The sequence below is a fragment of the Gracilinanus agilis genome, chromosome 2, assembly GCF_016433145.1.
Source record: "Gracilinanus agilis isolate LMUSP501 chromosome 2, AgileGrace, whole genome shotgun sequence".
NCBI lineage: Eukaryota > Metazoa > Chordata > Mammalia > Didelphimorphia > Didelphidae > Gracilinanus > Gracilinanus agilis.
Genome location: NC_058131.1, coordinates 263978066 through 263993050, shown reverse-complemented (window position 1 = coordinate 263993050; position 14985 = coordinate 263978066). Strand labels below are relative to the sequence as shown.

The 14985-nt window shown below is 37.9% G+C and overlaps 1 protein-coding gene across 1 annotated transcript in view; it reads right to left on the bottom strand.

The window, feature by feature from the left end:
- The window catches only part of SLC17A9 (solute carrier family 17 member 9), a 52569-nt gene extending 42919 nt beyond the window's left edge, over positions 1 to 9650 (bottom strand). The window contains exon 1 of the mRNA XM_044661163.1: positions 9499 to 9650. Coding sequence (XP_044517098.1) covers positions 9499 to 9650 — 152 coding nt within the window. The remainder of the gene's footprint in view (positions 1 to 9498) is intronic.
- Positions 9651 to 14985: the final 5335 nt, after the last annotated feature.

Here is a 14985-nt window from a genome sequence, read left to right as displayed (position 1 = left end):
TTCCTTCATCAGTAAAATAAGGAGTCTAGAGATCCCTTTCAGTTCTAAATATTTGGGCGAGAGTGACTAGAATTATCACAAAGGCTTAGAAGATCACCTATAATTATCCTGAAATCCTTGAGAGAGCTGGGAAGAAAATTAGAGAATGTATTGAATTGAGAGTGGGAATTGCCACTTAACAGCTCTGTGACTTTGAGCAAGTTATAACATCTTTGGGTCTTAGTTTCCTTATTTGTAAAATGTGTTAGCTGGACTAGCTGACATCTAATATTCTTTTCATCTCTGAAATCCAATAATAGGTCTAAGATAAATGACAGTAGGAAATTGGTCTATTCAGAAATGTGTTTAAGCATAAAGTCACCTAAACCTTCAAGATGCTTTTAAGCATAAGGCCACAAGGATGGTAGAAGAGATACTAATTTGGAATTCCCTTTCAAAAATCATCAATAAAGATCAGGAAAGTAGACCTCTGGAACATACTGCACAAATTAAACCTGAAAATAAAGACAGTAGCTCAATAGATAAAGGGCTCTCTATCTGACAAAAACTCCTTCATAAAGCTGGAAAGTAATAATCTTATATCATATTCCATAATAAGCTCCAAAACAATAAAATCTAAACAAAAAAGGTAAAATAATTCAAAACTAGAAGAGAATTTATGGAAGTATCTTTCATAACTTTAGACAGGGTAAGGCTTCATAGGCAAAGAAGGGAGAGGAAATATAAAAAAAAAAGAGAAAAGACAATTTACATGAAACATAAAAGTGTTGCACAAATAAAATCAATGCTACTTGAATAAGAAGAGAAGTTATTGAGTGAGAAAACATTTTTATCAGATAACTTTATTTTATTGGACTGAGATTAGATTTGTGATTTCACTGATATAAGGAACTCTAGGATGAAGAACTCTCGGCTAAAGTAGGCTGCTATCTTCCTTATTATCGTCTTATCAAGTTGCCTAAAACAGTTACTTGCTTAGGATCACACTATCACCATCAAGAGGAAAACTTGAACTCAGATCTTCCTGATTCCTAGGCTAAATAGATCTCTCTTTACTAGCCCTTGCTAATAAAGCTGTCTCTTATAAAAGTAGGTTATCCAAGGGCAGCTGGGTAGCTCAGTGGAGTGAGAGTCAGGCCTAGAGACAGGAGGTCCTAGGTTCAAACCCGGCCTCAGACACTTCCCAGCTGTGTGACCCTGGGAAAGTCACTTGACCCCCATTGCCCACCCTTACCACTCTTCCACCTATGAGACAATACACTGAAGTACAAGGGTTTAAAAAAAAAAAAGTAGGTTATCCAAGATACATAAAGTATTGACACAAACATATAAACCTAAGAGACCTAACAACCTAATCCACTAATCTTAGTGATCAAAGGACATAAAGTTTTAAAAATAAGGAATTCAAATAGTAATTACATGACACATTCTCCAAATTATCAATAAATATATAAATTAAAACAGTTCTGAAGTTTAAACCTGTCACCATTCAAACTGACAAAGATGATATAAAGTAGAAATAGACTGTTGGATAGTGGCATAAAAACAAGAAACCCCAATAAAACTTTTTTAAAAGAAATAAATGAAAATTACTCTAGAATAGAAATGACACCTTACCCAACCACACCCACTCCAAAACAGAGAGATACTTTCATCTAATAAGAATGTCTTAAAAACCAGAGTAGTCCCATACCATTCAGAATTCAAATTTCCATTTCTTAAACAGAATAAGTAGTTCAGTTTCAAATACACACCAAACAGAGCAGAAAGCATATAATGTCTATGCTCCACTCCCAAAGTTAAGTGAGAAGATAAAGAAGAAAGAAAATTGATAAGAAATACAGACAGCTGTTATAGTTATTGGGCCCTTTCCTCATTTACAAGTCATCCTCAGTGGTAATATTCCTGCATCCAATCTCTCTCATAATGAGAGGCCATCTTCCACATCACTGTAAAAATAACATTCTTAAAGAATAGATATGATTTCCTAGCAGTGTGACCCTGGGCAAGTCATGTAACCCCAACTGCCTAACCCTGTCTTGAAACTGATACTTAGTATCAATTCTAAGATGTAAGGCAAGAGCTTAAAAAACAAACAGATATTACCATGTTATTCCTTTACTGAAAATTGTACAAATTCCTTATCCTGGCATTCAAGTTTCTCCCATACCACATGGATCCAACTTACCTGTTGGGCCTTATTTTATATTATTCCCCATCACACATTTATTTATTTCTACTAAATTGGACTATTCCCCTAAACCAGGGGTCGGCTCTTTTGAGGGCCAGATATGGCTCTTTCTGCAGGAGCCATAAAGTCCATTTTTTTTTTCAGGCGCTGTTACAGGAGCAGCACTGTGAGCACTGTACGGCTCTCACGAAATTACATTTTTAAAAATGTGGCGTTTATGGCTCTCACGGCAAAAAGGTTGCCGACCCCTGCCCTAAACATTCCGCTAGCCTCCATGAATTCACCTAAGTTATTTTGCAGACGTGAAATATGCTCCCTCATCATCTCTACCTGTCAGAGTCCTTCAAGGCTCAGCTCAGTATGCCTCCTTTCTTTAGCAAAATCTCTGTGGACCTGTCCCCCAACCCCCAATTTTTAGTGTTCCCTCTTTTCTCCAAGTAACCTTGTATTACAATTATCTATGCATGTATTGTATCCCACCCTCATGGAATGAAACTTCTTTGAGGGCAGAAACTAATTTTTGTCTTGGTATCCCTGATGCCTAGCAATAAATACTTGTTGAATCTGTTTTAACTTTTGGAACCAAGTTCCAAATTTTCTTTCTCTTGATTGTTGACTAGTTAAGGAAGTTTAAGATTTTAAATATAATGATGGGGCTCAAAAGATACAAGCAAAACATTTCCTTTTAATGATGAATCAACAGATTTCTTTATGAACTGGAAAGACCTACATGCACTGATGTGGAGTGAAATGAAAAGAACCAGGAGAACATTATACACAGTAACTGAAGCACTGTGGGATGATCAAATGTGATTGACTTTGCTATTACAAGCAATGCAACAATCCAGGGCAATTCTAAGTGACTTATGTGAAAGAATGCTATCCACATCCAGAAAAAGAACTGTGGGAGACAAAATCTGGAAGAAAACATACATATCACTTGTTTATCTGGGTATATGATTTAGAGTTTTGGTTTTTAAATATCACTCTATTACAAACATGAAAAATATAGAAGTAGTTTTGAGTGATACTATATGTATAACCCATATGTATAACTATATGTATGTATATGTCAACTCTGGGAGGTAGGGAAGAGAGGGAGACAAGAGTCATGTAAACATGGGAAAAAAAATTTTAAATAAATAGATCACACACATGCACTAATTTCCTTTTGCTTTAAACTTCTAATGAGGGGCAGCTGGGTAGCTCAGTGGAGTGAGAGTCAGGCCTAGAGACAGGAGGTCCCAGGTTCAAACCCGGCCTCAGCCACTTCCCAGCTGTGTGACCCTGGGCAAGTCACTTGACCCCCATTGCCCACCCTTACCAATCTTCCACCTATGAGACAATACACCGAAGTACAAGGGTTTAAAAAAAAAAAAAAAAACTTCTAATGCAAAAAACCTCCTTTCAGAGCTGACTAAAATCCAAAATTCAGTTCTTCATTCAGGAAAAGATTTCCGATCCCTTTATCTATGGCCTTGTTGTTTCCTGTGCCTTGCCCTTTCTGTCAACAGCATGATGGGAAGAGAACATTACAACCACCAGCAAATACTATGGTCAATTTAGTCCTGTTCCACAAACCAGGAAAATGTTTGGTGACACAATAAAGGAAGTAAATGCTAAACTGCTAGCCAGTCTAGCTGCAGATGAAACCAATCTCATCTACTAGAATAAGATGGTCATAGGATACACCTTCCACTATTTAATTTGGTCCTGAATTGATAGCCTGAGTTTGCAGGGTACTCTATTCCTTCGCCCTCCAACAGGCAGAATCTACATTCATCAATTTTCACTTCAGAGAATGACCTCTAGAATTCACTCCAATGTCAAAGAAAAAACTAATAGTCTATTCTGAATTTTATATATCTGTTAGAAGCAATTTTATTTAATTCAATGTTTATCTAATATCTAAGCAATTCCTAACTTAGAAAGAGACAAGGGAGAGGGAGAGAGGAGAAGAAAGGGAAGAGGACAGAGGAGGAAGATAAGAGGAGAGGGAAAGAATGAATACCAAACTAGCATACAGTCTCCCCATGTCTTCAGATATGTCCCTTGCCCAAGAAGGTTTGAGGCAACATTTACAGGAATTTTGAAAAAGGAAAATTCAGGTTATATTGAACTGTTTGAGGTTAATATTTCAGAACAGGTCCTTATAAAGGTAGAACAATTAGTGAATCATTCCATTCCTTCTTAACTATTCCCCTCAAGAACTGAATATCCTTTCTGAATGAAGAAAGATGTATCATAGCACCATTACTTCAGAGGATGGGGAAAGGTAGTGATAGTAATCAGACAAGAAGTATTCTTTGTTAAAAGTTTGGTTTCTCCAAAGAGATAATAAGGAAAAAGACAAAAATATTTATAGCCACATTCTTTATGGTGACAAAAAAAATTGGAAAACAAGGGGATGCCCTTCAATTGGGGAATGGCTGAACAAATTGTGGTATCTGTTGGTGGTGGAATACTATTGTGCTCAAAGGAATAAGGAACTGGAGGAATTCCATATGAACTGGACTGACCTCCAGTTATTTATGTAGAGTGAAAGGAGCAGAACCAGGAGAACTTTATATACAGAGACAAATATACTGTGGCACAATCGAATGTAATGGACTTCTCTACTAGCAGCAATGCCATGATCCAGGACAATTCTGAGGGACTTATGAGAAAGAACACTATTCACTTCCAGAGAAAGAACTGTGGAAGTAGAAACACAGAAGAAAAACAACTGCTTGATCACATGGTTCGATGGGGATATGACTGGGGATAGAGACTCTAACCATGAAAATATTCTAAATTAATTAAATAAAAAATTTCAAATCACACACACACACACACACACACACACACACAAATTTGGTTTCTTTAGGCTGCTAGGTGGCTCAGTGGATAGAGAGCTAGGTCTGTGATTGGGAGGACTGGGGTTCAAATATAGCTTTAGACATTTCCTAGCTGTGTGACCCCTGGGCAAGGCCTAGCCCTTATTGCTCTTCTGCCTTGGAACCAATACTTAGTATTGATTCTAAGAGAGAAGGAAGGGGTTAAAAAAGATTTCCATCCTTCCCTTAGTCTATTTCTGTAAGTAAGGCCTTTTTGTTCTTGACCTATAACCCATGTTGATGGAAAGAGAGGAAGCCTAAAAAGGGCTGTTAGATCAGAGAAATATTGTTTCTTACTGCTAGAAAAACGGTTTTTTAATATGATTTTGCACCAAGAAATTGTATACTGATGAAGGAAGTATCAAAGGCACCACCCCACCTTCTTCTAGATAGATAACTTTCTGTTATCCTTCACTGCCATGACTTACTTATGGATTGGCTTCCATCCTGGGGCTTCTCCCTTCTCAATCTCACCCAGCCACAGAGGCCTCAAGAAACAGAGAGCTGATGAGACAAAGATGCCACAGGGAATAGGCGGTTCCAACTGCCTTGCAATTACACATTTTGATTTTAAGTGAGGGCAAGAATAAGCCTTATATTTCATATCTTTTCTGGATCCCCTTTTGCCCTGCCAGTAGCAGGCATTCAGGAAGTACAATTGACATTTTGTAAAGAATAATATGAAAAAGACTGAAGAAATTCTAAGTATTTAGTTGCCTTTAAACAATTACGACAACAAATGGGAACCTGGGTCTGAAATCTGCCACTAATATATTGAGTGACTTTGGGCAAATCACTTCTCTGTGGGTTTCAGTGACTTCAGCTGTAAAATGAATATAATTGTGTCTACCTACCTCAGAGCAGTGTTATAGTGATCTTAAATAGCAATATTTTATAGTGGAGCACCTTGAATCAATCAATCAATCCACAACCATTGATTAAGTGCCTTCTATGTGCTAGGTATTCTTCGAGGTGCTAGAGATACAATGACAAGAATAAAACACCTATCCTCAAGGATCTTAAATTATATTAGGAAAAAACAAAAAATACATATTAAAAAGACATACAAAATTATGGTGGGGACGGTGGTACTAGCAGCCAGGAGATCTGGAAAGACCTCATATAGAAGGTGAGGTTTGAGTTAAGCTTTGAAGGAAAGCAGGAATTTTAACAGAAAGAGCATAGTGCAGGCATGGAGGACAGTTTGTGCAAAAGTACAAAGATAGAAAGTTGTCTGTGAGGTACAGTAAGTAGGCCAGCTAGGATGGACCATTGGGTACAAGCCAGGGGAGTAATGTTAGTCTGGAAGGGTTACAGAGAGTCAGATTTTGAAGAGTTTTAGGTGCCAAACAGAGGAATTTGTATTTTATCCTAGAGGTAATGAGGATCCAGTGGAGCTTTTTGGGCAAAGGAACTGCAGGTCAAATTTGTGCTTTAAGAATACAATTAGGGGTGGGGAGGCAGATAGGTAGCACAGTGGATAAAATACCAAACTTGGAGTCAGGAAGACCTGGGTGCAAATCTGACCTTAGATACTTCCTAGGTGTATAACCCTGCTACAAGTTACAAGTCCTTACCAGTATATAAGGATATATATATAATTTTTGGCAGCTGTGTTGGGTTCATGTGGGGAAAGTCAAGAAGGAGGAAAGCCAAGTAGAAAGTTATTGCAATAATCCAGTCAAGAAATGATAAAGTCCTGAATTAGGATCATGATAGCAGAGAAAAAGTATGGATACAAGAGATATGGTGGTGGTTAGAATTTACACTACTTGGCAACTGAATGGATATGTGGGATGAGAGAGGAATCAAGAACATCTCCTACTCTAGGAATCCCGAATCCCAGTAACTGGAAGCATGGTAGTACCCTCAAAAGAAACAGGAAAGTTAAGAAGAGCAAGTTTAGGGGGAAATGTAATGAGTTCTGTTTTAGGCAAACTGTGTTTGAGATTCCCAAGGGCCATCCATTTTGGGCGATACAGTATTAGAGTTTAGCAGAGAACCTAGAACTAAATATGTAGATTGGGAGTCATCTGCACAGAGATGATGACTGAACCCATGGAAGCTGATGAGACCTATAACCTGCTATTCAAATGCATTATGCTATTAGCACCATAAGATCATTGATATAGATCTAAAGGGGAAATCAGAAGTCATCTATTCTAACTCTCTTCTTTTACAGATGAGGAGATACTCCCAAAGTAGTTAAATGACTTGCTCAAAATCACACATATGTATAGCAAGTAATAAAGGGATTTGAGGTAGGGTTTGAGATCAGGTTTCTAATTCCAAATCCAGTGCTCCTCCCCCCCCCCCTTTACCATGTTGCTTTTTTTAAACAAATATTTATAATTTACTAACTAAAGCAAATCTTAAAGACATGGATTGAGCCAGAATCTAGAGTATTTCACTGATATTTTGTGCCTGAAATACCCAGGATTTACCAGATGAAATGGACAACTTATAATACAACATATAGGGATGTATAGGGATTATCACAAAGCCCTGTAAACTATCATATGCAACTGCTTCAGGAATGGAGTTAAATCATTCTCCACTTTGGGAATCCTGTAATTGTGAAACAAAAGTGGTGAGCGGGAGGAAATGAAGAGGGTGGGTGACCTGCCCAGAATCTTAATTATGCCCTAGAGTACAGCTTCACTGTCTTTACCTGGTCACTGGAAGAGAAAAGTTGCCCTCAATTATGATTTGTAACTAGCAGCTGCCTATTCATTCTTCAAGTGTTGTTCTTTCCCCTCCCAACTTCCTTTATTGAACTTTCATGGTTCAACATGTACTTTACTCACCTATGCTTTATCACTTGTTTTGCCATTTTAATTTTAATTTGAGGTCTTTTCTTTGATTACCTTGGTTTCATTCCTGCATCAGGCTTCTAGAACCATTCTCACCACAATCTCTATTTTGTTTCCCCAAATCTTCATCATTATCCTAATTAAAATGTGAATGGCAAGGTTATTTTTCCTTTACATCTAGCTCAATTTTCTGACTCATTTTTGTGAGTCTTGGGTTCGTTCGTTTGGAGTATGAGTGTGTGTGTTGGGAGGGATAATTTATAACTCATTTTAAAAAACCCATTTTATAGAGTTTTTTACTCAAAGTGCTTGATGGGAAGTAGGCACTTTAAAAAAACTTGAGTTGGATTGAATTGGTTTTTACTATGTCTTTATTTTTCTGATACAGAGAAGCAACTTTCTATAGACCGTATACTATAGCTGTAACTAGATCAGCATTGGAATTCCCAGGATCTATCTTGGAACCTAAATCTCTCTCTCTAGAGAAAGTAAGTAGTTGGGAGTTGGGGTTTTGCTGAGGGTTCTTCAGAGGAATTAAACACTTCACTAGAATTCATAGACCCTAAAAGAGCTGGTAGAGACCCAATTGAGATCAATTCCCTTTATTTTATGGATGAGGAGGACTGAGGTAAAGGGAAGAAAAATTACTTAAAAGGTCAGGCTTCCACAGAAAGTTGCATAGAATAGGTATGAATCCAGGTCAATCCAGTACTTTTTAAAAATTCTTGCAATTTATCTTTCCAGTCTTCTCTCTCAGAATTACTTAATTCATCTGTAAAATTAGTATACTTTATTTCTCAGGGTTGTGAGAATCTAATGAGATAGTATGTGCAAAGAACTTAGCAAATCTTAAAGGCTAGTTATTCTTTCACTCATAGCATTCTAAACTTCCTGAGAGAAGGTGGTATTTTATCTTCGTAATTAATTCCTTAGTACCAACAAAACTCCTTTCCACAATAAATACCAAACATTGATTTTTGAAGTCATATGTATGTATATGTATGTCTATATGCATATAAGTATATATATGTGTACATATACACATATGGAATACAAATTAAGTCATTCTCTAGAGATGTCTTTTTACCCCCCTATATCTACCTACCTACTCATCTTTCCAGTCTGGGGTCCCAGAAGGTTTGAGCCTAATAATTTCAACCTCTCCTATTTTCTGCTAACTGCCAATGTGTGTCAAGCCACTACAGTAATCTGGGTATAAAGCCAGTTTAAGGAGCTGCCTGCATGCAAATCTTTTGGAAGTGTAATATTTGGAGATTAGAAGGATGCAGACAGAAAAAAACAGGCCAATAACAACAACAACAAAACACACCCTACAAAAACAAGTAATAGGTATTACTCATTCCCTAGAATTAATAATATTGCACTTGTGGCCACTATTTACATATTAATTCCTTACCCTCTCCCAACTCTCTTTTACACACACACACACACACACACACACACACACACACACACACACACACACACACACACCCTCTCTTAAAACTTTTACCCCGAAAATAATAACTTTTAAAACTACAAAGAGAGGGCCTCAGAAGTCAGACCTTTCAGAAACTTAAAACATAAACACTTCAGGTTCTGGGTTGGTTCTTCCTACCTGGACCAATAAGTTTCTGCGCTGACATCTCTCTTAATTTTTTCAGGACAAGGTGCTTTGGACCCTACTGGCGGCTGGAGCGACAGAGGATGCTGATGGTGACAGTGGTGATGCACTGGTACGGCCCCCAGTTTGCAATGCCCCGAGGCCATAGTGCTCCCGGGGACGAGCAAGAGAAGCTCTTCTAAGGATCTGTGGGGGTGACTCGGGGCGGTTTTCCCATGACTGCAAAGTCGCAGGCTGACCGTCCAGAGAGCCTCCCAGGCAGGCTGCGCAATACCCGTGTCTCTCTAGGGAGTAGACAGGGAAAAGAGTCTGGGGGCGGGCCGGCCGATGCCGGGAGGTGCCAACCCAAGACTACCTCGGGCGGCGAACCGTCCAGTCCGCCTCCTGACACTCCCCCAGAATCTCACGGGTCAGGTCTGTAAAGCAAGCCAGACGGACTCTGGGGAAGCGCCGCGTCAAGTCCACGTGTCAGTCGGAGCCGCTCTTCCTGTCCGGGCGTTTCCAGGACGTGTCTCCCCCCAGACTGCCACAGCTGCAGAGTCCGGTTGGGCGGGACTCCCTGCCAGCTAGCTGGCTGGCCCACTACAACTCCTTAGCATCCACCTTCCCGACAGCCAGCTAGCCTGGGTGCTCCTGGCCTGGGGCGGGCCGGGGGAGGGGTGCTGAAGAAGGGCGGGGCCGTTTGACGGGGGAGGGGGAGGAATGTGAGGAAGAGGCGTTCCATTCGCCGGCGGGGACGTTGCTGCAATTTCATAACTTGAAATGTGCCAGATCCCGAGCTGGTCCGTTTGTTTTCCCTCTGAGAAAGAAGTTTTGGACCACGCTAGTAGACTTGAAGCTGTTTTACCTAGCTCTCGATCTTCGGTGAGTGGGAATGGGTGTTCTTATTTAGTTTTTATCACACCGTATTTGATGGGGAGAGTTAAGGAAACCGGGGATGGGGGATGGGAATGGGGATGGGGAGGGACTAGAAGTTGAGGCTGGGAGGACTATTAAGTCGTCTAGGTTAAGGAACACCTCAGAGCCTATGTGGCCAACTTGAGAAAAGGAAAGTTAAGGAAGAGAGATTCTAAAGGACTTTCCATCTAAGATAGGGCTATTTTTAAAAAAATGGGATTTCACCACTGTAGGGAGTCACTTAATTTAAACTGCCATATCTCAGGTGAAAATGTGAAGTTTCTTTTGTCAGTCACCTACTCCAGTTATCCAACAATTATCCTTCCAAAAATAGTTGGTAAAAGATCTGTTGAAGCTGATAATGAAAACGACAGTCCTGAAACATTATCAGTACATGATACATTTCTCCACCTTCATCCACCAGTCTCTTTGTGGCAAAGTTTGCCAGACAGCTGGAAGGTTAGGAGTTAGTTAAAATTCAACTAGTAGTAGTTATATAGAAAGTGGTTCTCGAATTGCAGTTCCTAGTTGGTTTCCCCAATATCAGTGTCAATATGCTGTTTGTACAGTGACCTGAAACAAGGGTTCTTTAAAAATACAAATACATGGTTTAAAGCAGAGTTTCTTGCAGATTTTTAGTGAATATTTAGCAAAACTAGATATCAATTGGTGTTTATCCAAAAGCAACAGCATCCAACAGTTCTGTTCTTTTTGCTCCCATATATTTTACCCCTGTAATTGCCAAAAGTGAGTCTGCACAGAAATTTATTTAGAGATGGAGCTCCTAAAGTCTCAGTAAACAAGTAATAAAGGAATAGGCCTTTTTGCTCCATCTGAACTTTTTTTTGGTCCTTTCAATTGTCTGTTGCACTAAGCTCTTACTACTCATTTTCCATTTTCTTCACAGTAATTTGCCCCATCCACTGCTTACTTTTAGAAGCATGTAGAAACACTTTAGTCTTTCTACATGCTTCTGTCTTTTTTAATAACTTTTTTTTAAATTTAATAGTTTGGGGAAGGAAATAAGCAGCAAGACACTGAATGCTTGAATTTATTTAAATTTTAATGTTGTACTGAACTTAATGACACCTGAGTCAAATAATAAAATTGTATTTGCTCATGCAAAATGTATACTGGCTTCCCACTCCTGCTCCATATTCATTCCCATTTGAACTTCCTTCCTGATTTGGTCCTTGCCTTCTTCCAATTTCTCCTAGTTTTGTAGTCTCCCTTGTCTCTATAGAGAAATTTATTTAGAGATGGTTTCTGCTGATTACAGTTTCACTTCTCTCCCTGTTGTCATTCATTTCAAAAACCTCTGCCTTTTAAAAAACCCAGTAATAGATGTAATTATTAAAACCTATAAAGGTGTTGGGTTTTTTCCCCCTTAGAATGAAAACAAAAACCTCTGGGTACAGAACACATTCATTATGCCAAGTTTATATGATCTGATAACCTTTTTCTTTCCTCCCCTTCTTACTTTTCAGTGCTATTTTATATTTCATTAGTACAGGTTTTTTCTAGTTTCCTGCACTTTATTATATTTGTTTTCTTCTTCTCAGCGTGTCAAAACTGTATGTTTGTGTAAGAAAAGAACAATTACCTACTTCCTGAAAGTCAAGTATGCTGCTTTGATCTGACTGCTCATAATTCATTACTGTCACTAACAGATTCAGTTTAAGATTATCCAAGCAGATTCACAAAGATAAACATAATGGGTATCAGAGTTTTTCTGATAGCCTAAATTAGCTTCAGTTGCTAATGAAGTTATTTATGCCTAATTTTAGCCATAAAAAATTTTTATTTTCATGAATTCTGAATTGGAAATAAGAGAATCTTGGAAGACCAAAGGGACAGTTTTGAATATTTAGGATTTTAGAAGGTTTTTCACAAATCCAATGCAGATAAGATTAGAAAGTTAACTGGAGGAAAAAAATCTTTGCTTAAAGTTTCTCAGATAAAGACCTTATTTTTCAGATACATAAGGAACTGGTTTAACCTTATTCAGAGCCATTCTCCAATGGTAAATGGTCCAAAGATATGAAGAGGTAGTTCTCAAGGAGAGAAATAAAACTATATACTCGTAGGAAAAAATGCTCTAAATCACTAATTATTAAATTAAAATAAGGCAACTCTTGAGGATCTACCTCTAACCTATCATACTGACAAAATTAAAAAAAAAGTAAATTGACAACCATTTTAAGAGTCTGTGGGAAAACAGGCACATTGATGCATTGCTGGTGGATCTATGAAATAGGTCCAGCTATTTGGAAAGCAATTTGGAACTAGGCCCCAAAAGCTACTAAACTGTGCATAATGTTTGATCCAGTAGATACCACAACTTAGCCAGAGAAAACAAAGATGAAAAGGACCTATTTGTACAAAAGCACTTAAAGCACTTCTTTTTATAGAATCAAAGAACCAGGACCTAAGATGGTGCCCATCAATTGAGAAATGAAACAACAAATGATGGTATATTTGTGACACTGGGCAAGTTACTTAACTTTTTTTTTTTTTTTTTAAATAACCCTTACCAATACTGTGCATTGGCTCCAAGGCAGAAGAGTGGTAAGGGTTAGGCAATGGGGGTCAAGTGACTTGCCCAGGGTCACACAGGTAGGAAGTATCTGAGGCCAGATTTGAACCCAGGACCTGCCATCTCTGGGCCTGGCTCTCAATCCACTGAGCTACCCAGCTGCCCCCAAGTCACTTAACTTTTACTGCCCAGTCCTTACCCCTCTTTGCCTTGGAACCAAAACACAGTATTAATTCTAAGATGGAAGGTAAGGGCTTAAAATTTTTTTTAATTATGGCATATTAATATAATGGACATTTTATATCCATATTAAATTCAATAATAATATTCTATTGTACTTTAAGAAATTATGAAAAGGTTTCAGAGAAACATATGAAGACTTATACAGGTTGGGGCTGAATGAAATGAGAATCAAAACAATTTATGTAACATCATTGTAAAAACAACTTTGAAAGACTTAAGAACTCTAATCAATGCAATGACCAATCACAGTTCAAGGCAACCAGTAATAATGCATGTTATACATGCATCTTGTAGGAGGGGTGATGACTAAAATATTTGGAATGAGATACATTTTTGGATATGGACAATATGGGAATTTGTTTTGCTTGACTATGTATTGCTACAAGGGTTTTCTTTTTCTTGTCCCCCAATCCTCCTTCCACTGACAAAGAAGTAGGAAGAATAAAAAAAACTTGATAATGAGGGGAAAAAAATTGGTCATGAACATATTTTAGCACGAGATATTGTATATATGTTGAGATCCCATTCTGAGAAAATCAAAATGTTGTTGTAGTATAATAGAGCACTGCATGTGGAGTATGATGGCCTAGAACAAATCCTATGTCATGCTAGCCCCAATATAGAATATGAGCTCCTTGAGGGCAGAGTCAGTTTTGTTACCGTATACTTAGTTCCTAGTACATTGCCTTTTGCATTGTAGGCACTTAATGAATATTATTTCAACTTAATCTGTGATCCTATTAGTAGCTCAATGACTAGAAGTTACTTTGTCTCAGTCTGGTAGCCTCTCATTTGCAAAATGAGAGTAATACCTGTTAACATTAAACAACAAAGTGCTTTATAAACAAGGATACTATATGAATGCCATCTTACTTTATTTAGTCTTAAATAGCTCTTTGCCAGAAGTATTAATATAAAGCCACTCAAGATAGATATTAATATAGAACTAATTTCTCAGAACTGAGATTTAAAGGAACCTCAGAGGGTAGTCCAAGAGGACCTACCCTCCTACCTTCCAATCATCATCTCTAACCATTGGTCATCCATTCTACTACTACTTGAAGACCTTTAGTGAGGGAAAACTACTTCCCTCAAAAGGTAGTCTATTCCAGGCCTGAACAGCAGTAATTGTTAGGTTATTCTTTTATCAAGGACAAATTTGCTTCTCCAGTATGTCCTTTAATGTTTTCTTGGGGGTAGAAATTTGGAAGGATTATCAGTCCTGGTATCTAGGAAGTCACAATTTCATGGCCCAGGGCTTTCCTTTAGGTCATTAGGCTTTCTTTCCTAACAGATGCCTTAGCTAAATCACTTTCCTAAATCTCACAGGTAAAGTAATAATTCATTTCTTTTTATTACCAAACATCTTAATAAAAATTCTAAAAAGCATGTTCCTAAGTTTCAAAAAATGGGCAAAAGTACAACTTCATTGCTGCTACTGAATAAATAAGTACGGGGTCAGGAGTATCATCTTTGTAGATGAATGGCAGTATATTTTCTATTGCTTTCCTCCTCACCCTTGATTTTATTTTGCTCTTATATAATGATTTTAAAAAATTTGGATTTCCCTACCCTTGCACTACTACCCTGCCCTATATCTGTTTACAATAGGGATTTTTAAACTTGGAATTAAAAAAAAAATTAATATATAACTTGGTTTTCTTTGTAATTCTATATATTTTATTTTTATGCATTTAAAAACATGGTTCTGAGAAGGGGTCCATAAAAGCTTCATGCACAAAAATGGTTAAGAATCCTGATTTACAACCATGGCCATTTAAAAAAAAATATCACCTTAAGACAAA